Source organism: Thamnophis sirtalis, unplaced genomic scaffold (assembly GCF_051295495.1).
Source record: "Thamnophis sirtalis isolate CommonGarterSnake01/CBP01778 unplaced genomic scaffold, rThaSir2_p1.2 scaffold_5, whole genome shotgun sequence".
In the NCBI taxonomy this organism is placed as follows: domain Eukaryota; kingdom Metazoa; phylum Chordata; class Lepidosauria; order Squamata; family Natricidae; genus Thamnophis; species Thamnophis sirtalis.
In genome coordinates this window covers 72,826,742-72,848,973 of record NW_028261385.1, presented here as the reverse complement: position 1 = coordinate 72,848,973, position 22,232 = coordinate 72,826,742, and the positions used below count along the sequence as shown (strand labels likewise).

At 38.0% G+C, this 22,232-nt stretch overlaps 1 protein-coding gene across 2 annotated transcripts in view; it reads left to right on the top strand.

Moving 5' to 3' along the window:
- The window catches only part of RFX3 (regulatory factor X3), a 190,296-nt gene that overhangs the window by 144,461 nt on the left and 23,603 nt on the right, over positions 1-22,232 (top strand). For both annotated transcript variants that reach the window (XM_014057937.2, XM_087716026.1), the window contains exons 8-11: positions 7,501-7,622; positions 9,980-10,092; positions 11,395-11,510; positions 11,934-12,088. In XM_014057937.2, the coding sequence (XP_013913412.1) occupies positions 7,501-7,622; positions 9,980-10,092; positions 11,395-11,510; positions 11,934-12,088 (506 nt within the window). The remainder of the gene's footprint in view (positions 1-7,500; positions 7,623-9,979; positions 10,093-11,394; positions 11,511-11,933; positions 12,089-22,232) is intronic.

The following is a 22,232-nucleotide window of genomic DNA, read 5'->3' as shown; positions in this document are numbered from 1 at the left end:
CAATCTGGGTCCTCATTTTACCCACCTTGGAAGGATGGAAGGCTGAGTCAACCTTAAGCCTGGTGAGATTTGAACTGCCAAATTGCAGTCAGCTGACAGTCAGCAGAAGTAGCCTGCAGTACTGCATTCTAACCATTGCACCACCATGGCTCTTCAGTGGTTCTTAACCTTTTCTTTACCACGGACCCCCTTTAAATACCTTTTGAGGCCATGGGTAAGGTGACCAGATTTTCAGATTGGTAAAGAGGGACACCATCAACGGGGGGGTGGGGTGTGTGATTAAAATTTTTATATTTTGTCAAAAGGTCACACAAGGCGATTATATGGGGTCATTGCTAAGTGTGAAAAATGGTCATCAGTCACTTTTTTCAACACCATTGTAACTTTGGTCACTAAAAGAACTGTTTGAAAGCTAACGCTAGCTTGCATTATGCCTTATGCTAGCTTACATTTTCAAGAGAGAGAAGCTAAACTTATTAGAATTGAAATAGAAATGAATAGAGTAGAATAGAATAGAATAGAATAGAATAGTTTATTAGCCAAGTGTGATTGGACACACAAGGAATTTGTCTTTAGTGAATATGCTCTCAGTGTACATAAGAAAAATAAAATAGAATACATTCATCAAGAATCAGAAGCTACAACCCTTAGTGACTCTCTCTCTCTCTTTCTCTCTCTCTCTCTCACACACACAGACACACAGACACACATTCCTCCTCTGGATTCACTGGGCCATTTATAAATTCCCCCTCCTGTGCACACCTTCAGCTTCTCTCTCTCTCTCTCTCTCTCTCTCTCTCTCTCTCTCTCACTCTCACTCTCACTCTCACTCTCACACTCACTCACTCACTCACTCACTCACTCACTCACTCTCTCACACACACACCCCTCCTCTGGATTCACTGGGCCGTTTATAAATTACCCCTCCTGTGCACACCTTCAGCCTCTCCCTCTCTCTCTCTCTCTCTCTCACACACACACACGCACACACATACACACCTCCTCTGGATTCACTGGGCCGTTTATAAATTCCCCCTCCTGTGCACACCTTCAGCCTCTCTCTCTCTCTCTCACACACACACACATACGCACACGCACACGCACACACATACACACACATAGACACCTCCTCTGAATTCACTGGGCCGTTTATAAATTCCCCCTCCTGTGCACAGGTTCAGCCTCTCTCTCTCTCTCTCTCTCTCTCTCTCTCTCTCACACACACACACACACACACACACTCCTCCTCGGGATTCACCTGGGCCGTTTATAAATTCCCCTTCTGTGCAAACACTCCTTCAGCCTCTTTCTCCCCTCTTTCTGGATTCGCTCCGAAGTTTTTAAAATTACCTCTTCTGTATAGAGACCAGGTTATCAGCCATGTGAGACATACGCTGTGTTTCTATGGCACAGTAATCCCCTCCCCAAACAACACGCAATGCCAATTTAGAAGCCCCGAGCAGCCGAGGCGAAGCAGCAGTCCGGGGGGATGGGGAGGGGCTTGGACAGCCTCGGAGGCAGCCCGCCAGCTCCGAGAGAGAGAGAGAAAGAGAGGGGGGAGGGAAGGGCTGCTCAAAGCAACAGAAGAAGAAAAAATCCGTGAGGGAAACCTGCAATCTCCACATGGAGTAAAGTCTTTTCCTCCCTCAGCCATTGGCAACAGATCCCAAGGACGCGCGGGCAGGAATGCGCTTGGCTCAAAGAATATACGCTCCCAGTTGCTAGGAGAGCCTCAAGGTGGCTGGAGGCTTTTTCGTAACTTAAAAAAAAAAGGGACTTTTTTTTAAAAACCCGGGACGCGGGACAAATTGTTCAAAAGAGGAACTGTCCCGCTGAAATCGGGACGTCTGGTCACCTTAGCCATGGGCAGTGCACCAAGACCTAACTCAAGATTTAAATGATCACATTTCTTCAAACTTTCGCGGACCCCCTGTGACAACATTGTGGGACCCTCAGGGGTCCACAGACCACAGGTTGAGATCTGTGATCTAAATCATCACCCAGTTATTTCTATTCTCTTTCTAAAATAAGTGAGTAAATACATACTTGTAAAATAAAAAAAATTAAGCTGAATTTCGTATCAATAGTTTGTAAAGAAACCAAGGTAAAACACAATTAGTTCAGATTTTGCAAGTCTGGATTGGACCTAGCGTCCAATCCAGACCTAGAGTGTAGTTTTTAAACCAACTGATTTATTTTGCAATAACTAGTAGAGTATCTCTGTAAGCTATATATATGACATTGTAAGAATGATCAGTCTGCAAATGATTATGCATGCATGGAATGTGAATTTGTGACAAGATAACACTATGCCTTAAGTATGTTTGTAGAAATGTTTTCATTTATTTATTTATTTATTTTGCCTGTAAACTTGAAGGCTTAAATTCAAGCTAAGTTAGTCATGCTTAAACTTTAGTTCAGCAGATTTTATTTCGGTATAAATGTAATGCCATAATGCATGTAAAAAAAGAATTAGGCTTGCATTGCAATACTGCTTCCATTACTGTTGCTTGAGTTCAGACTAAAAGACATCCAAGGCCCCTTCCAACTCTATTAGTCTAGTCTAGTCTAGTCCAGTCCAGTCCAGTCCAGTCCAGTCCAGTCCAGTCAGATTCATGGAAAGAATGTAGATCATTCTTTGGACCATGGACTGGATAGACAAAAAGTCACAGATTGAGACCTGAGTTAAGGATATTTTAGGCCACCATTTTGAATATATGACCAAGATGTATCATGCTTCTAGGAAGAGTAAAAGATGATAAACAAGAAGTAAGAAAAAGTATGTTAGAGAAAATTGGTATGGAGGGAGGGGATCAATTCCATAGCTGTAATTTTTCAAATTTCAAAATGCTCACTAACACAAAAGACATGGGAATAATAGTTCTAATCTACAACTCTATAGTACTAAAGGTTGGTATTACCGTATTTGGTTGCAAAACTACTATAACACACTTTCTTAATATTTCCTATAAATTCTGGAATTATTTTTATTGTAATAAACAAGTATAGTCTTAAAACAGTTGTTACTTTGATTTGATATTGTTAAATTTATGGTTTGAATTACCAAATGAAATATTTAAACCAGAAAAGGCAACCTCTTGAAGAAATGAGTACAATTTATGCTTTTGAAGTCAAGTTGAAGCTGCCATGAAATGACTATCATTTTAACTATCTATAGACAGATATAGAAACTGGGTTATTGTCAACATAGCTACTATAGCTACTGTATTTAAAACAGCACTTATAGCAATATATTGATTTTGTTTCTGTGCTTTCTCACTTTAAAATATACTGGTTTCTTTCTCTGAACTATGAATTCATTTTATACCTATTAGATTTCTGCCTTTGTTAGGATTTATTTCTTCATTTATTTTCCTGCATTTCTTTGCTACTTACTTGGATTTTCCCATTACATATGTCCACAAAACTATATTGTGATGTTCATGAAAAGCGTTCCCTCGCAGGTGATAGAATAGTGAGATCAGGATCTTCCAAATAAGGGGGGGGGGGAATGGAGGACTGGAGAAGTCATTGCCAAAGAAACTGATTTCTCATTGGTCATTTAATCTACATATCTGCTTTCCCACTGAAGTGTTTTGGCTGCCAAAGCTGCCTAACCAATTGGGTAAAGAAGCAAAATTAGGAATTTTATTTATGTGTTTATATTTCATGCTTCTACACTGCTCACCTTCCTCAAGGAATAGTGAAAGGCCATTAACACTGCACAATACCATTATGCCTTTAAACGGGTAAGGGCTAAAGGAATAACTAGGAAATATAAAAGGTGGAACTTTAAATATATTCTTGTTTGCCTAGTAGCTGATTAACTCAAATGATTGGATTCCTTGTATTTATCATGAAGATGTGCATGCTACTCTAGCTGAGAGGGAACTAAGGCTGTAGTTGCTACCTTAAGAAGGAATGGAGAAATATAGGATTTCGCTGAACTTGGTTAGAACTTGATGGTCCCAAATGGAATGTAAAAAAAAGACCAGCAGGCCTCTCAACAAGCTTTCTTCCTGAGCTTCTTTCTGTAGCTATTTCTCTTCTTCAGATCATGTGGAAAATGAATTGACAACTAGGGAGAGAACCAAGTGTTTTTGGGGAAGACACTGGTGTGAAACTGTGGATCTGCTCTACTATATTAATTAAGAGAATCCACATAATGAAGGGTAGCAAGCTGTTCATTTTAAATAAATAGCTGGAAGATGCTGGGAATTGATATGTGCAATTTGAACCCACACTGAAAAATTAAAGCTAATTCAATTCTATAATTATCTAATAACCCACTTGCTTACCGTATAACGTTAAAAGAATTCAAAGTTATCTGTAATCATCCAGCTTACACGCATGCTACATGAGGTACCTATAGAAAAGCAAATGCTGGGGCTTCCTGTGGGAGGAGCCTGTCGACGAGGAGCTCAACGAAGCCCCTCTTAAAGATCTGGTTTGTATATCTAATTAAGATCAATAGATATCATCCCTTTCTGGCAGAAAGGGACAGGCAGAAGCTCAGGTGTTAGGATTTATTCGTAGTTCATAGCCCTCTTCTTTTTTTTTTTTTTTTTTTTTGGGCTGCGAACAGAGAATGGATCCAGCGTAGCTGAGCTTTCCTCCAACCATTTCTTTACAGCTGCCTTTTTGCAGCACTAGACAGCCTCCCCCGCACTCAGGACTATGACAAATTGCTTTTAAGATAATACGAGCGGGTCACACCTCTGTGATGTGTGTGTGTGTTTTTTTTTAACTATCTAAATACCAGCCTTGTTTTTCCTTTGAACTTCTCTGCGCAATTGGGACACAAAATGGCGTTTTTACTGTGTTGGTGATTGATGACGTAATTAACTGGCTTTATTTCCCCGGAGACCGCTACTCATTAATGAGCAAAGTCCACAAATAATTTATTGAGAACTGGCCAGCTGAAGACACTGTTTATCTGTCTATTCTCAGATTTTATCTATAATGCCTCCCAAGTCTAAACAGGCAAAAAAACCCTCCCCCCTTGTGCCTAAATCGCTGCCTTTGTCTCCTACGCCATCTACTGGAGATTTCTTGACACAGGAGCTTCTCTCCCAAATAATTAATGGCTTTAGAAAAGAAATTCAAGAATTTGTGTTGGATTTATGCGATAAAATACATGCCAAAATTGCCCAGATGAATGCGAATGTGTATGAAGTCGCGTCTACTTTAACAGATTATGTTGAAGTAATGGAGACGAAATTGGAATCTTTGGAGAGGGCTAATCTTGATTTGTCTTCTAATATTCAAGCTTTACAACAAGAGATTATTAATAATCAAACACAACTTACAATGATAAATTATAATACAAAGGCGTTTGCAATACGTGTAAGAGGATTGCCTGAAAGGAAAGGAGAGAGTTTGAAACAGACTTTTGTAGAAACTTTCAGCCAACTGGTGGGAGGCCCAGGACTTAATTTGGATTGGAATATTCGAAAAATCTATCGCCAGAATTCGCATGTGGCGGAGCAACGACAGCTTCCAAGAGACATAATTATATATTTTTTCACAAGAGAATCCAGAAATGCGATTTTACAAAAGTTTTATAAAACCAGGCTCCGAATTGAGAACCACGATTTGCTCGTCTTTAAAGATATTCCGCTTCAGATGCTCCACGCAAGGAGAAGTTATACTTTTTTAACCCAAGAACTCAGAAAACGTCAAATAAAGTATAAATGGGAGGCTCCAGTTGGAATTACAGTTACATTTGAAAAGCAAAGATTTCGTATTAATTCTGTTTCGGAAGCTTGGGACTTTTATTATAAAACTCTGAAGGCGGGGCTTCCTGACTCACCCGGAAATGCGGAAGAACAAGGTGAAGGAAAGACAAGCAGCAACTCATTTGACTACAAGAAGGAGGGAGTTACTCTCCCCCTACTGGAGAGGCAGAAGAGCGGAAACTGAGCATTCAGTTATATCTTCAAAGCAGCGGGACATGTGGTTATAAGGCAGAGGGTTGCCTTTTCTTCCCGGAAGGACAGAAGAGTAAAGAATACAGACCCAGTGATGTTTTTAAAATACTTTCTAAGCTTTTGGACTGATTAAAACTTTAGGATTTCTGTTTGGTATGAAATGGTAAAGCTGTGTACTGATACGGGACTTTTACAAGATTTATTTGAGTTTAAATCCGAACTGCGCACGAAGTGTTTTCTGTGAGGATAGCGGGGACTAAGATTTATTTGAATCGCGGTTTGGGGTGAATGGAGTGTGGAACAGAAAGGAAGGTGGATTGGGATATTGATGAAGGAATCTTGGGATTGAACGAACTGGTATGAATTTTGGGCATATGTTTTATGAATCTACAAGTCTGAAGTATAATATAAAAAGCTCAGGATTTTAAAGTGAAGAGCGAGATCCTAATCTTATGCAATCTGGGCTAGGGAGGAATAGAGACGTGAAACGAAGGATAGGAAGATGAGCAGCGAAAATATGAAGACAAATTGATTTTTGTATAAACTAATATTTGAATATAAGCTTAAGAAAGACTATCTGGAGACTCTATAGGAAGATCGGGGTAAATATCAAAGAACTAAGGGACGAGGACAAAATATAAATGGAATGATTTATACTGTTTAAAATTTGAAGAATAATGGGAGGCTGAGCATAATGCAAAAGAGTTTTTAATTTTACTTTATTTACTTTTTTGTTTTTGTTTTCTTTTTCGGAGTGTTCTTTTTATTTTATTTTCATTATTATTGTTAATAAGATACTTTGAAGGTGAATGGTACTGAACTGTGCCGGGCGTGTGACCTGGGAAGTCGGAGGGGGTTAGGGAGGGGGGTTTATTGGGGGTGGGTGGGTGGGTGGAGATATAGCTTCAATATATAGAAGAATACACTTGTATACTGCTGTTCCTTATCTTTTCTTTTCATTTTTCTCTTTTTTTTTTTTTTCTTATTGCTTTTTTCTTTTCCTTTTTTTTTTTCTGGGTGTAAGGAATAGAGAAATGCACCACAGTGAGAAGTAGAGGGAAAGAAGAGGGAGAAGTAGGGAGGGAGGAAGAGGGGAATGTAAGGAGGATGAGAGGGGAAGGAGGGTGAGAAAGGCGAGAAAGGAAGATAGGAGGGGAAAGGGAAGTAGGAGGGGTGATTGCTGGAGGGAGAAAGGAAAGTTGGAGGGGGAGAAGAAGGGATGTGTGAAAGTGATAGGTGGGGTTTTCGGTTGGGGGTGTTTTTTTTTTTTTTGTTTGTTTTTTTGTTTGTTTGTTTGTTTGTTTTTTGTTTTTCTTACGATTATAATACCAATATCCAGTATATAAGTGAATGTACAAAATTGAAAATGAAAATGAATAAAACATTTAAAAGAAGAAAAGCAAATGCTGACATGCTGAACAGCTGAAGTTATCTTTTTACTGCTTATTTCATGGAATGCATCACAAACATTTCTGAAAGCAATATGAAGATATGTCATTTTTCTGGGGAAGAAACCCTATAGTAGTCTTATAAATGCTATGTTACCTATGTTGCCTTTAATATATTTCAGGTACAAACCTATGCAGAAAGTGGATGGAGTCTCAGATGGTTTTACAACAAGTGGTCAGCAAACAGGCACATCTGTTGAACAAACTGTGATAGCTCAAAGTCAGCATCATCAACAATTTTTAGGTATGTGGAAAAAGAAACATGGTCATCTTTAGCTAAAATACAGAATGGGCATGTTTTTTTCAATAATCCATTGTAATTAATAGGACTATTTTAGAGAATGTAATAGTATTGCTTCAACTTGATAACAAAACAGATGTTGAATTTTTCATTAGGTTTGTAGGTTGAATGCATTTTCTGACATCCTTTTGTTGTTATACTGGAGAATAAGACCGTTTTACTCCTCTATTCTATGACTGTACCCTCTGAAATACCGTGTTTTCCCAAAAATAAGACAGGGTCTTATTTTCTCCCCCCAATAAACACTTGGCCTTATTTTTGGGGAGGTCTTATTTTTGAGGTGCAGGAGGCAGCAAGTCTGGTCATCTCATGGCTGCTGCTGTGTTGCAATATTTTCGGGATGGCTTATTTTCGGGAGAGGGCTTATTTTAGCACATGCGCTCAAAAGCCCGATTGGGCTTATTATCTTATTTTCAGGGAAACGGTATGTTAATTTGAAGCAAGGCTGGGAATTTCTAGATGTTGCTGAACTGTACTAGCATTTCTGATTACACTGGCTGGAATGTAAAATCTAAAGCTGTTGGGAGCAAAAGTTCAGGTCCTGATGTCCAATTAATCTGGTTTATTGCTAAAAACCTATGCACAGAAAGTTTCTCAAGTAATGGTTAGCACCTATTTGGAGTTAGATAAGGGGCAACAGAATTCAAGAGAGGTTGGACTTCTTAGTTCAGTTGTGGCTATGTAAGGATTCTAGACTGATCCCCTTTGAACTCTACTCCTAGGTTCTTTTCCTAGAGTAGCTTAGTAGCATCAGATGGTCCCAATATAGTTTAAAAAACACAAAACAAGTGGTAGACAGGATATATTCAGTGCTATTTCTAAAATATTGCCTTTGCACAAATACGTGCAACATGAATTACTTCAGAATTATTTGTTCTCTGAATCAATTAATCTTCACCACTATTTGTGTGTGTACACTCACACATACATGTATACATATATACAATTATTGATCAGTATCAATAATATCAATTTCACATAACACCACCATTCAAGGCTATTGCATTTTTTTTCAGTTGGGCAATTCACAGTTTAAGAGTCAAATCTATCACATTAATAAAATGTAGAAGCAGTGGGAAAGAGATAATGAAATGATGAATATTTTGGCTCAGCCAAAACTGGCATATGGAGATATAAGGTAGTCCTGTCAGAAGATGCTATACTTGAGAAGAGGGCAAACTACAATGCACTGCCTGAGGAAATTAAAGCTCCCTGTCTTTGAGGCTATATTTTCAAGAATTGATAGGGTTTTCTACAGTTGCATTGAATCTGACAAACTGGGCATGCCACAGAAGTAATATTTTAGTGAACCTGTTATTGCAGGCAATAACTCTGAAGAAATTCATCCTGGCTAGAGAGGATTTAGTTAAATATATGGGAATTCTACTAAACCAAGTCTGCTATTGTGTTTGGCTGAGGGCAACTGTTAAGATGCATTCAAATCAAATCCATTTATTTTGCAGTCATTAACTAAGGCAAATATGATAATAGGCATAAAGAAGAGACTAAAAGGATTACAATTGGTGACTTTAAGACACTTTTATTTCTGTATCTCAATTGAGAAGTAATTAAGCAAATGCACTTTTAACTGTGAATTTTAGAATGTGTTTCTCAATTCAAGGGAAATAAAAGCTGTGCTTTGTTCTGTAATGATTAGACCTTATCTGAAGTGATGTAATCACTTTTAGCTTCACTTTCAAATAGATGTAAATACTTTAGAATGGGATAGATGAGGTCATTGAAAATTATCAATTATATATAAAACATAATTGTATGAGGAAAAATGGGGGAAATTATATATGTTTATACTGGAGGAAAAAGGAATAGCACAAGACCAATGTTCATATACCTGGAAAACTGGGACATATATAGCAGGCAGAAATGTTTTTTATAATTCCCAATAGATTTGGACTAGTTCCAATGGACTGAATTTAAAAGAGGTTAGAATGTAATAGAACATTAGGAGAAACATTTCCCTCTTTTGACATATTCTAACTCTGTATTTCCTGTTTCAAATCATACCCTTTCAAAATTTATTTTATTCCACTGAATGCAGCACATGTTCAACAAATTTGGTTATTTTGTTTAAAATATTTAATGTAGAATTATAGACTCTTAATTCAAATTGCAAACAAATTAAATTATGCATCATCTTGCCAAATATTTCTGCTTTTGGTTTTGAATTCAACACATAGTCCTTTGGGGTGTTTATTTCTTAATATTATTCATTGTTCTTTTAATTATATTATGATTGACACAGTCCACAATATAATTCTTCTATTGGGTTGTCATGGATACAGATGCATCTCGAGCACTTCCAGAGTTTGGAGAAGTTGAAATCTCTTCGCTGCCAGATGGTACTACTTTTGAGGATATTAAGTCTTTACAGAGTCTCTATCGAGAACACTGTGAGGTAAGGAAGAGGGACTCTACAAAACAAGTCATTTTACCTTTGAGTCTCTCTTATAAAATACAAAATTCCAATTGTCTCCATTCCTTCCCATTTCTGTTTTCTGAAAATGTTGCTAAGTGAAATAATGCTTCACATAATATGTATTGTATGTCTAAAATGCTGTGGGTGTAGCCAAAGAATAGAAAGCTGGTTTTGCTTTTTAAAGTCTTCTTTGCATTATGTTAAGTTCTGCCATCATAAAGATCAGTCATGGTTAAGCAGTGGCAAAATGGAAGACTCCAGATATGAAACAAAATTAGTGTTGCAAACAAAATTGTCTTGAACACTGCTGAAAGATCTGAAGCATATGATTATTGGATGAAGCAATTATTTTAACGTGAATTATTTAGAGAATAGTTCAGGGACCTGGCTTACATTCTAGAATATGGGGAGAGAGAAGCCCAATGCCATTAGTCTATCACCAGGAGCCATAGTAGTGCAGAGATTAGAATGCAGTACTGCAGGCTACGTCTGCTGACTGCCAGCTGCAATTTGGCAGTTAGAGTCTCACCAGCTCAAGGTTGACTCAGCCTTCCATCCTTCCGAGGTGGGTAAAATGAGGATCCTGATTGTTGGGGGCAATATGCTGACCCTGTAAACCACTTAGAGAGGATGGTAAAGCACTGTGAAGTGGTATATAAGTCTGCGTGCTATTGCTATTATTATTAGGACTTACTTTCACCTTTGCACATCAAGCACAGCTACTACCAGAGGATTGGGGAATGATCCAAAAGACCTGGATAACATCAGGCTATTCATTTCTGTTGCAGAAGATGATGGATTCCAGCATTACTTTGTACTTTATGAGGAGAGCATCTTCTGCTGTCTAAAACACCACTCAACTGTTAACAGGTGGACAGTGTCAACTTAGACATCAACACTGTCTCCTTTCTCAGTTGATAATTATGGAACTCCTTTAAAATTATTACTTACCTGACATCATTCAATTTATGTAGGCCAGCTTTTCCATTGTCATTTACTGTCTATATTTTTACTGAACTTCTGTGTAAGGCAGGATATATTTTTTCTTCATATCAGAAATTATTATAAGGATAATCCTTTTGAATGCCATGTAATAAGTCTGTTTATGAAAATGACCAATCAAATGACCCAATTACTGCATAATTGTGCAGTGCAAAAAATTTTTATTGGGAAATGAGTCCCACTGAGCTTGCTGGGGTTTATTTTCTTATAAACTGCAGCTATGGTATTTATCATTAAATAAAGACAAAATGCAAACCGGTATTTGCTTTGGATTTTCAGGCAATATTGGATGTTGTAGTGAACCTTCAGTTTAGCCTAATAGAAAAATTGTGGCAGACTTTTTGGCGCTATTCTCCCTCAACCACAACTGATGGCACTACTATCACTGAGCCAAGGTTAGTATTTACCTTAGACCTTGGGTATTCGGTTTATAAACAAACAAAATAAAATCTACCTTTTACATCCAAAGGAATGCTGGCCTTTAAATTATTAAAATAAAAAGTTTCATTTTATTATGAGGACTGCAGCATATAGTTGTATGCATATCACTTTATTTTCTGCGAATAGGAGTTATTTTCTCATGGGATAATTCCAAATTCAAAGCCCATTCTTATCACTGCTGCATAAAACTGTGCACCTTGGTTAAAACTATGGAGGCCATGTATCAGCCATTACAGCACAAAACGCTTTAGGGCAACTAAGTGTGTTTCAGACATCTCGAATGTTTTATTTGTAAAAGCTTTGAAATCCATTGTTCTTTTTTAATCTTCATGTAAATGCATTTTCATTTATTCATTTAATACATTTGTTCACACCAGCAATCTGAGTGAAATAGAAAGTCGACTTCCGAAAGCAAAGCTGATAACTCTGTGCAAAAATGAGTCAATTCTGAAATGGATGTGTAACTGTGACCATGTGATGTACCAGGCTTTGGTGGAGATTCTCATTCCTGACGTCCTTAGACCTATTCCTAGTAAGTTGAATATAGATGACGTCTTGTAAGGATTTTTTTTTTTTTCCTACTGGTGATCTTTTCCCTACTGTACCTCCCAAGGAACCCGTTAGGAGTGATTTTCAAAGCTATAGAAATAGTGTGAGTATAATCATTTTTTATCTGGAGTGTAGAAAAACACACCATACTATAATAAATAAATACACCATACCGTAATAAATGTTTGACGGCTCTTTTTAAACCTAGATTTCAACATCTAGCAGATATTATTTGAATTGTGGGGTTGGGGTTTTTTGGGTGCCATGAAGCAAATTCTTTGCTTTATGGAACAAAAGAAATATTCCTTGACTTTTTTCCTGGTCTATGAAATAGATGTGAGGATTCAAATAGTTGTGGTTTTTTATGTCAAATTTGTTTTATATTTTTCCAACTTCAACTAGGAGACCAGCTAGCATATATAGTGGTAAATCTCCAGCTGTGTAATGTGTCTGTAGTACTTTCTCACCAAAAGAAAGCTTTTTGGTATATTATTGGCAAATGATACAACTGTACTTTCACTCCTTGCATGGTTATATCAAAATCTGTGTCAGTATACTTACAGAAAAAGGTGTGACTTATCTAAATTCAGTATTTCAATCCACCCCAACCCTGCCACAGATGTAGCATTAATATTTTCTTTCACCTTTAATTTTGTTAGTTTCTCAATCTTTTAAAAATGCAGCATTGATACAACATCTGCTTCCAATATTACAGGTTGATTAGTCATCCATTGTTGAAAAAAAAAATTTAAGAGGAAAGTTTCTTTTTCAGTGAGGCAATTATTTAGGCCAATGCAGTGTAATTTGTTGTTCCATTCAGAAAGTTGATTTACCCTGGTTTTTAACAAAACATATTTCTATTATAAAACATTATCTAAGCACTATAATAAATATTGAATTTTCATCCATTAATAGTAATAGTCAATAGTTTTGAGAGGGGAAAAATCGATGTAATTGCACACTCATTGTGTTCTATGAATGATTATTTTGTAATTCAGTTAGATGCATTTGTTTCTCCAAGGGATCTGTAACGTATGAAGCATTTTTCTTTTGAAGCCAGTAGAAATGTTACTATGGTAATTGTTAACAAACATTCAGAAAATGTGTATCCATCTTTGAAGGAGAGTACACCATTTTCACTTATGAAAGAGACTGAATAAAACCTTGCTATTCTTATTATTTTTCGTATAATGTGTTTTTATGGATCACAGTCAGTCCATATGTCAATGATGTCTTCTGTATTGTTCTAAAATACGAAGAGTTGCTGTAACCAAACACCTGGAAATTCTGCTTGTTTTAACCCCTGAAAGCAGTAGACAACATTATTTAACATTGGAAATCTAAATACCAACATTTGCTGTGGTCTAAAAATTAATCTGAATGACATCTATGAGGTTAAATGAATATTAACTGTAGTAACAACAACAATTTGCAGATGATAGTTTTTCCTGGTTATTTAAAATTAGTCAAGAATTTGATTTATGTTTTCATTCTGTTCTATTAACAGGTATTTTTCCCCATTATGTTATTTGTTTGTTTTGTAATTTATCAAGAAACTACCAATTGTTGAGAACTATGTTGTCAAAATTCAATTCAGTTTATTGGTGTACTCTGACTGCTGAATTTGAGGACAAAAGAGGAAGCTTTGTTTCATTGACCTCTTTAAGTCACCTTCTCCAGGTGACTTCATCCAGCAGCTTCATAGAGATATTAAAGAGTATGAAAGATATGTTGAGACTTTGTAGACTCTACACCTTAAGCACTGTCTAATCCAGATGCAGTTCCTTTGTGTTATATTTTGAAATTGATCCTGCAGATATCAGTGAAATATTATATGACATGACACCCCTTTCCTCCCCAATATTCATTGTACTTAAATCCTTCATTTTTATAGACAGAGAGAGAAAAAGGGAGGGAGGAAAGGAGCTAAAGATGGGTTATAACAGGGCTGTCAAACTTTTGGCCCGCAGGGCAGATGTGTCATGTGCTGGCCACGCCCATGCCCGGTTTAATGAAGGGGAGGAAAGTCCCAATACGTCATGTGATGCCACCATGACAACATGAGTTTGACACCTCTGGGTTATAGGGAACATGGTGTTTCTCCTAATTTTGTTCCCCCAACATAAACTTATTAGGTTGGCTGTACTGAGAATGAATTCTGTGGTGGAGTTGGGACTTGAAACTAGTTTCCCATAATCCAAAACCAATACCTTCATTCTTGCTACATTGTTGGTGTTATGCAGCCACAATTAGCCTATTATTAAGTCATCCAGATATCATATCATAAAGTGATGCTTAAGAGCATCACTACAGATTAAGAGAATGGATTTCAGACCAATGATTGTAAAAGTGGGGGGAGGAGGAAGAGAAGGGAAAATGTTATTGTCTCGGTCACTTTCCTTTTCATTGGCTTCTCAAACCCGAGTACGATATATCTCTTTGACTGTTCTCTTTTACTTAAATGATTAAGTAATCCCATTCGGTGATCTCTTTGGCCAGCATAATTGGCATCTAAACAAGATGAGAACAGAGAATAGTTGACTGAATATAGCAGACTTTCAAGGGGAGCTAAACTTTTTGGAAGAGTGCTTTTCATAAAATGCACATATACAGAACACAAAACCAAATTAATCATGAAGTTCAAATGATGGTAGCTCTAATAAAATAATTAATTGACCATATTTACTGAAGTGTAAGATGAATTAAGATGGTTCTCCAAAAATCGAAAAAGAAGAATGAGACAACATATTGTAAATCTATATCACAGTCATCTTTCTTACTGCAGGTAGTCTTTGACATCCAACCATCTGTTTAGTGACCTTTTGAAGTTACAAGAGCATTGAAAAAGTGATATAGATCTACTATATGTGATATAGGTTATACTTAGTAACTGGCATGTATTTATAATGATTGCAGTGTCTCCGGGTCATGTGAGGAACTTTTGCAACCTTCTGACAAGCAAAATCAATGGGAAAGCCAGATTCACTTAACAACTGTTTTACTAACTTAACAACTGCAGGAATTCACTTAACAACTGTGGCAAGAAAGGTTGTAAAATGAAGTAAAACTCACTTAACAACTGTCTTGCTTATCAGCAGAAATGTTAGGTTCAATTGTGGTTTTAAGTCAAGGATTGCCTGTATATCTGCTTGATTGCCAGTTCTTGCTGAAACTAATTCTGAAGATTTTCTCCTCAGTAAATCTGTGCATGAGACATATATCTATGTGTACACATATGAGTATATATGTACCCTGGGGAGAAAATACATTTCAAAAATGGTTAATGTCAGGATTAAAAATTCAGATGATTATGACGTGCATGGTGTATATGTTTGTCAAACTAATAAGCGCTAAGCTAATTGAGTAAAATAAGGAAACGCTTATGACTTCTAATCCTACCCAGTTTGCTGCTATTGAAAGAGGAACAGGATAAGAGCAGGGATGAAATGCTACTGGTTTGGACTGGCTCATACGAACCAATAGTTTGCCCAAATCGGTAGTAAAAGAAATGCTACCGGTTCGGGCAAACTGGTATTTCTGACGTATGATTTATATTAGCTAGAATCATTAGATTTCCTGCTTTCTAGCTAATCTAAATCGCGTGGCAAAGCAGATTCTCCCCTCCCTCGCTATTCTATTTACCTTTGCAGACTTGGAAGGCTTCAAAATGTTCCTTTTTAGGGCTGCGTAGGCACGCCTCATGCACGCAAAGCGCACGCTCGGTAGCAGACTCACCGAACTGGTAGCAGACTTTAGAGGATTTTCCCACTGGATAAGAGCATACTACCCCAGCTCCTCTCCTTGCCTCTAAATGTAGAAAGTTACAGTCTGCACTGAAGTAGAAAAGGAGGAAACCGCAACTCTCATTTCTGTCTCCCCAAGAATGCGAGCTTAGAAAAATGCATGGAGTTCCCCAGTTGAAGGGGCTCCATTTGTTCTTCATACTCTGTGGTGCAGAGGAGATAAGGGTGGCTTCTTACATTCTCTACTTCAGTCACTCACTTGCATTGGAGGTAGTCCTCGACTTACAACCCCAATATGACCACACAAAAAATCTGTTGCTAAGTGAGACATTTGTGAAGTGAATTTTGCCCCATTTTACTAATTTTTCTTGCCACAGTTGTTAAGTGAATCACTGCCGCTGTTATTTTAGTAGCCCGTTTGTTAAGTGAACCTGGCTTCCCGATTGACTTTGCCTGTCAGAAGCTCTCAAAAGGTGATCATCATCCCGAAAATATTCCAGATGGAACAGGAAAATATGCAATCACAACAATAGAAAGAGGAAAGGAATAGAGGAAAGGTAGGAAGAGGAGAGGAGAAGAGAGGAAAGGAGAGGGAAAGAAGAAAGAGAAAAGGAGGAGAAGGTAGGGAGGGGTAGTCAGAGTAGAAGAGAGGGTATGAAGGAGAAGAAGAGGAGAGGAGTGGGGGAGAGGAAAGGGAAGAAGAAAAGGGAAAGAAGAAGGTAGAGAAGAAGGGAGGGAGAAAAGGAAAGGAAAGCAGGGTTGTGGTAAAATAAAATAGATGTATGGGATGTTAAGCAAAGCAATTCCCGATTATATATTTTAACTTTTATATGGAAAAATGAATTTTTGAAATTGTTAATACATAATGTTAATGGTAACCATGAGATTGTATATCTGTAAATGTATATGAGATTAAAAATAAAAAAACTTTTGAAAAAAAAGGTGATCCCATGACCCCAGGACTTTGCAACTGTCATAAATATGAACTAGTTGCCAAGCATTCAAATTTTGATCACATAATCATGGGGATGCTGCAATGGTTGTAAGCGTGAAAAAGAGCCATAAGTCACTTTTTTCCATGCCATTGTAATTTCGAAAAGTCACTAAACGAACTCCCCATATGCCTTGCTTTCAGCAATATTTCTTTTGGCTTGCATATGCAAGATTCTCTTCTGCTTCAGAGATTATTATATGGGGACAGTGGAATCCATATTCCTCGCTGGTAAATATAGTAGTGAATAATTCAAGCAGCAGGAGCACACTTTGATCTGATGTTGAAGTCTCATATGAAGGTTCCTTATAACAATAATCAGAATAAGATACTAAAATTCAGACGGGTGATTCCATATTAATGTCTTCCCCTTTGGTAGTTGAAGTCCTGATAGTAAACCATTCTTTTTAATGGTGGTCAGTAATCCGAAGTTGGTCAAAAAACATAGAGTAGGGAAGAGTAGTTTCAACACTCCCCCCTCCCAAAGAAAACATCCCAATTGCCAGATACAATCCTTGAGCAAAATTTAAGTAGTATAAAATTTAACAGACTGACTTTTCCTTGAAGAACAAAAGGAGATGATATTATATGACTGAGGCAAGACATGAGGCGCTGGTTATTACCTTGCAATCCCTATTCGGCAGAAGACCAGCTTCTAGAAAGAAACACTCAAATAGAATTCACCTCCTTTCTGTTTCCTGAGATCATTTTAAGAAGATCATTTGGTGTTGTAAGGGACTTCTCTTATAGCAAATCAGGTCAAGTCTTGCTGTAGCTGTCTCAGCAGATCCCCAGAATGCACTTTCCTGTTAATGAAGGGGAGCCATCTGTGATTTTTTGCTTTTTAAAAGGCTTTAAACAGATCCTATATTTTTCAATGGACTTAATTCTTACTTATTTTAAATTATTTTATTTTATTTTTAAATTGATACTTGTGTCTGTGTGTGTGTGTGTGTGTGTGTGTGTGTGTGTGTGTCTCTGTGTGTGCGCGCACGTTTGTGTCATTGTTGACTCCTTGCAACTGCCTCGACTAGTCCCTGCAATTTCCTTGTCAAGGTTTGAGAAGTGATTTGCGATGGCCGCCTTCCTAGGGCTGAGAGAAATGACTGGCCCCACGTCACCCAGCTGGCTTCGTGCTTTAGGCAGAACTAGAACTCACAATTTCCCAGTTGCATTTAAAAAGAAAAATAGTATGAAAGGTGTTTTATTTAGGGTTATCATAACCTTGAAGCCATTGACTTCATCTAAAAATATTAAATGTAAGGTTCAGTTCCTATCAAAAGGTTTACAGGATCGTAGTCTCTTCAGTCATAATAACGTATCAGCAGGTATTTGTTAAGAGTTCTCATTGGTGAAAGTAATAACTTAGTTATGCAAGATTCTTCTCATATTAAAACATTTCTTTTAACAGTCTTCTGAATGACATCAGAGGTTCAAACATACAGTCAGCTGTTCAAAGTTGCCTTAGATCAAAAGTACAAGCATGATGTATCTATTTGAGTTGGAATATCAGGCTACATAAATATGAGATTTGCATATAGCATACTTATAGTTTGCTGAGATGTCTATAGGCACAGTTTTAAGTAGATCTCTATGCTTTCAAGAGAGTCTGGAAGAATTTTGGGCTACCCATTGCTTAACAATAGGAACAATAAAATGATCCCCTTTTCTGTATTAAACTGCAAAAATTAAAAAAAACTAGGGTAGCCAACAGAATTGCAGGATTATAAGCACTATTTCTTTCAGCATTCAAAAATGTTTCTGAGCACAATGGTACTTCAATTCTAAGCATCTCTGTCTTTTGTACTGGGGCCATTTCGTTGATTTCAAATTTTGGGGTGGGTAGAGGAAGTAGGCCCTGTATTTACTCATCCCTGCTATCAAGAATGGTAGCTGCATTAGTTTGTGATATGTATTCAGATATGGGAAGCCCATGTTTTTATAGCAGAGAAAAGTCATTATCTGTTTCTTTCTTTGTTTCTAAAATAGCAGTAATGATATCAACAAGGGTTGTAGTGGAGAATCTATAGACAATAAGCTACGGTGCAGTTCATTGGAACATGCTGGAGATATTACTGTATTTTTCAGAGTATAAGATGCACCTTTTCCCCCCAAAAGAGAAAGTGGATGCATCTTATACACTGAATACAGCATTTTTGGCCTCCTGAAACCCCACCCCACGCATCCCATTTTTTGCAAAAATGGATGCGCAGAGAGCTTGGGATGCCTGCAAAGTGATTCTGGGGGTTGGGGAGGGCAAAAATAAGTGAAAATGAGCCTGTTTTTCACAAAAAATGCTGTTTTTGCCCTCCCAAGCCCCCAGGAGCACTCTACAGGCCTTCCAAACTCTCTGCATGCCCCATTTTTGCACAAAACACGCCCGTTTTTGGCCTCCCGAACCTCCCTCATGTCACATTTTTGCCCTCCCCGGCACCCAGGAGCACTTTGCAGGCCTTTCAATTTCTCTGCATGCCTCTTTTTCACAAAAATTGGGGCGTGCAGAGGATTTGGGAGGCCTGCAGAGTGCTCCTGGGGGTCAGGGAGGGCAAAAACGTTTTTTAAAATTTACCTCTGTGTCTTATACTCCAGGGCGTCTTATAGTCCGAAAAATATGGTATTTTAAATCTTGTCATCTTTATAATTGAGGGGAAACAGAAGGAAAAAATTGATAAGTTCTTGGGATAACTAAGATCAGTGACATGTGAGTTGCCACGAGAGTTAGGAGGATTGGAAGCCATTTTTTTCAGCAGGGGAGATTTGGGCAGGCAATTGATGGCTGTATGGCATTTAAAATATTAGAATCAAAAGCTACTTAGTTGAATTTATGTTTCTTTAAATGAATACAAGTGTCATTTAGGAATCTGCTAGGGTAGAAAGTGATTTTCATGCTTTTCCCATCTTAAAGTACACTTACCAAGTTGAAATTGCACATTTAAGTCATTTTAACAGCATCAAGCCTTATTATTAAGGCCATTTTTATTTTGGTTTTGTTCTATTTCTCTTGAAAGCTTTCTCAAATAAAACTGAGGAATATTTGAGTGCTAGGATTGTATTGTGCACATCCTTTAAAAGGACTGGGGAAGGCATATAAGACATTCATTTTTGAATCATTCGAACAGTAATGTCTATAGTAATGTCTTTTCAGAAGCACAGCCATCTACCATCCATGCAGAGACAGCCCAGCACACTTCAGTTGCAGTTCCGCACACTCAGAAAAAGATGTGGCAGATATGGAATGTGTTAATCATAAAAAAATCAATGTTTCATAAACACTCCTTATTTTCTGAAGGTTCTTTTGTAAAGGATTTTTGCAGTTGAAAAAACAGTGTTGTGATTTTCCTTTATTTTGTATGGCGTAATAAAAAACAGCATTAACCACTGTTTTTATTTTTGGTACTCTTGCTGCTGCTTCTTGCTGGGAGATACTGCAGCCAGAATGTGTAGATCAGTGATGCCGAACCTTTTTGGCACTGAGTGCCCAAACTGGAATGCGTGTGCGCACCAGAACGCCGAAAATCCGAAGACCAGGTGGCTGGTGTGCATTTGCGTGCTGGCCAGCTGATCTTCAGGTTTCCGGTGCTCTGGCGGGCATGAAGACCAGCTGGCGCACCAGAAACCAGTGATGATGGCATGTGTGCCCACAGAGAGGGCTTTGCGTGCCACCTCTGGCGGGTGTGCCATAGGTTTCACCATCACGGATGTAGACTATTTAGCTGTGACAATGTCACATTGCTCAGGGTGCACCACAAAGAGGCTAGTCTACATTGTACCCCAGTGTTGTGACCTTTTGATATTATGTCAGGAGCACTGCTTAGTATACAGAATAATTGTACTTGGGGTTACCTCAAATTGGCAAATCATACATTTCTGCTGCCTTTAAAATGATTTGCACTACAATTCCTATAACTTCTAAACATTGGTCATATTGTTTGAGGGCTTATGAGTTTGTAGCTTAAAAATATCTCTATTCCTGTTCTAAACAAAATATTTGTCAATGTTAGTAGACTCTTATTTTAGAAATGCCTTGCTAGAAACAAAGTTGTTGGTGATGATGACTTTTAAATACACCAGAAACTTCTATAGGAACTGATAGGGTGCTAGACAATAAAAGATAGGAAAATTATAGAGTATCAAAATGAACATGGAGAAACCACAAATTTTAAACAATATATTCTGTAGGAGGTAGCCAGTGTAATACTAGTTTTGGAAAATCTGAGGTGTGATGGCTGTGCTGGTGAAAACTATTAGAAAAACAAAAGACAGTAGAAAAGCAATATTGTGGGGAAAAGTCATCTTTGTTAATGCAAGAACAGAATTATATTCTCTTATTTATTGCTAATGAAATTATGATTGCAAATGCTATATATAGTTAGCATCAGTCCATCTGTGCTGTATCACTCTTCATTTCACAATGTTTCACTCCAGTGTAACTCGTTATTTTATTTTGACATTAATTTGCTTGTTGCTACCTCTTCTGATCAGGGGCAAAAATATGCAATATTTGACCAGTGACCAGGAAAAATTAAAACTCACATGTGGCTTCAGATTTCATCTTTCATAGCTGCTTCCACTAAACTGTACTCATTGTCCTGAAGGACTGTTATCTGGGGTAGGAGCAGGAAGGGGAGGGAAAGCTGTTCCTCTCTCTTGATTTGTCACAGGAAGAGAATCTCGGCTCAAGTAGAGTGAATATAAAGTTATTACCTGAGTCAAACAGTCTCAGAACTAACAAGGATCCAAATCATAAAGGGCTACACAGGTTATAACCAGGAGGACCTTGAGCTGGATCTGGAAGTATATTGGAAACTGGTATGGGTTGCTTCCAGTTCAGATCAGATCGAGCAAACCAGTAGTGGCGGCGGGAGGCTCTGCCCACCAACCCGGACGCTTCTGCGCATGTGCAGAAGCAGTGAGCATGAGCGAACCAGTAGCGCCAGGATTTGCAACCCACCTCTGGTGTAAGCTATTACAGACATGACATTGTTCCACTGTACTAGCCAGGCAGTGGCATTCTGGACTAATTGAACCTACCAGATTGCCTTTCAAGGACAGTACCATAAAGAGAGGTACACACTCCAAACACAGTGGAACAATGTCATGTCTGTAGTAGCTTACACCAGAGGTGGGTTGCAAATCCTGGCACTACTGGTTCGCTCATGCTCACTGCTTCTGCACATGCACAGAAGCATCCGGGTGGGTGGGCAGAGCCTCCCGCCGCCACTACTGGTTTGCCCGATCCGATCTGAACTGGAAGGTTACAAGGACAGGAGTTATTGTTGCCAGTAACTCCTGATGCAAAAGGGTCAGAGCTGGCCCTCAGATTCAGCTGGGCAAATAACATCTTGGCCACATTTTCCATCTGCAGTACTAGCAGGACCTGCAAGATTAAAATA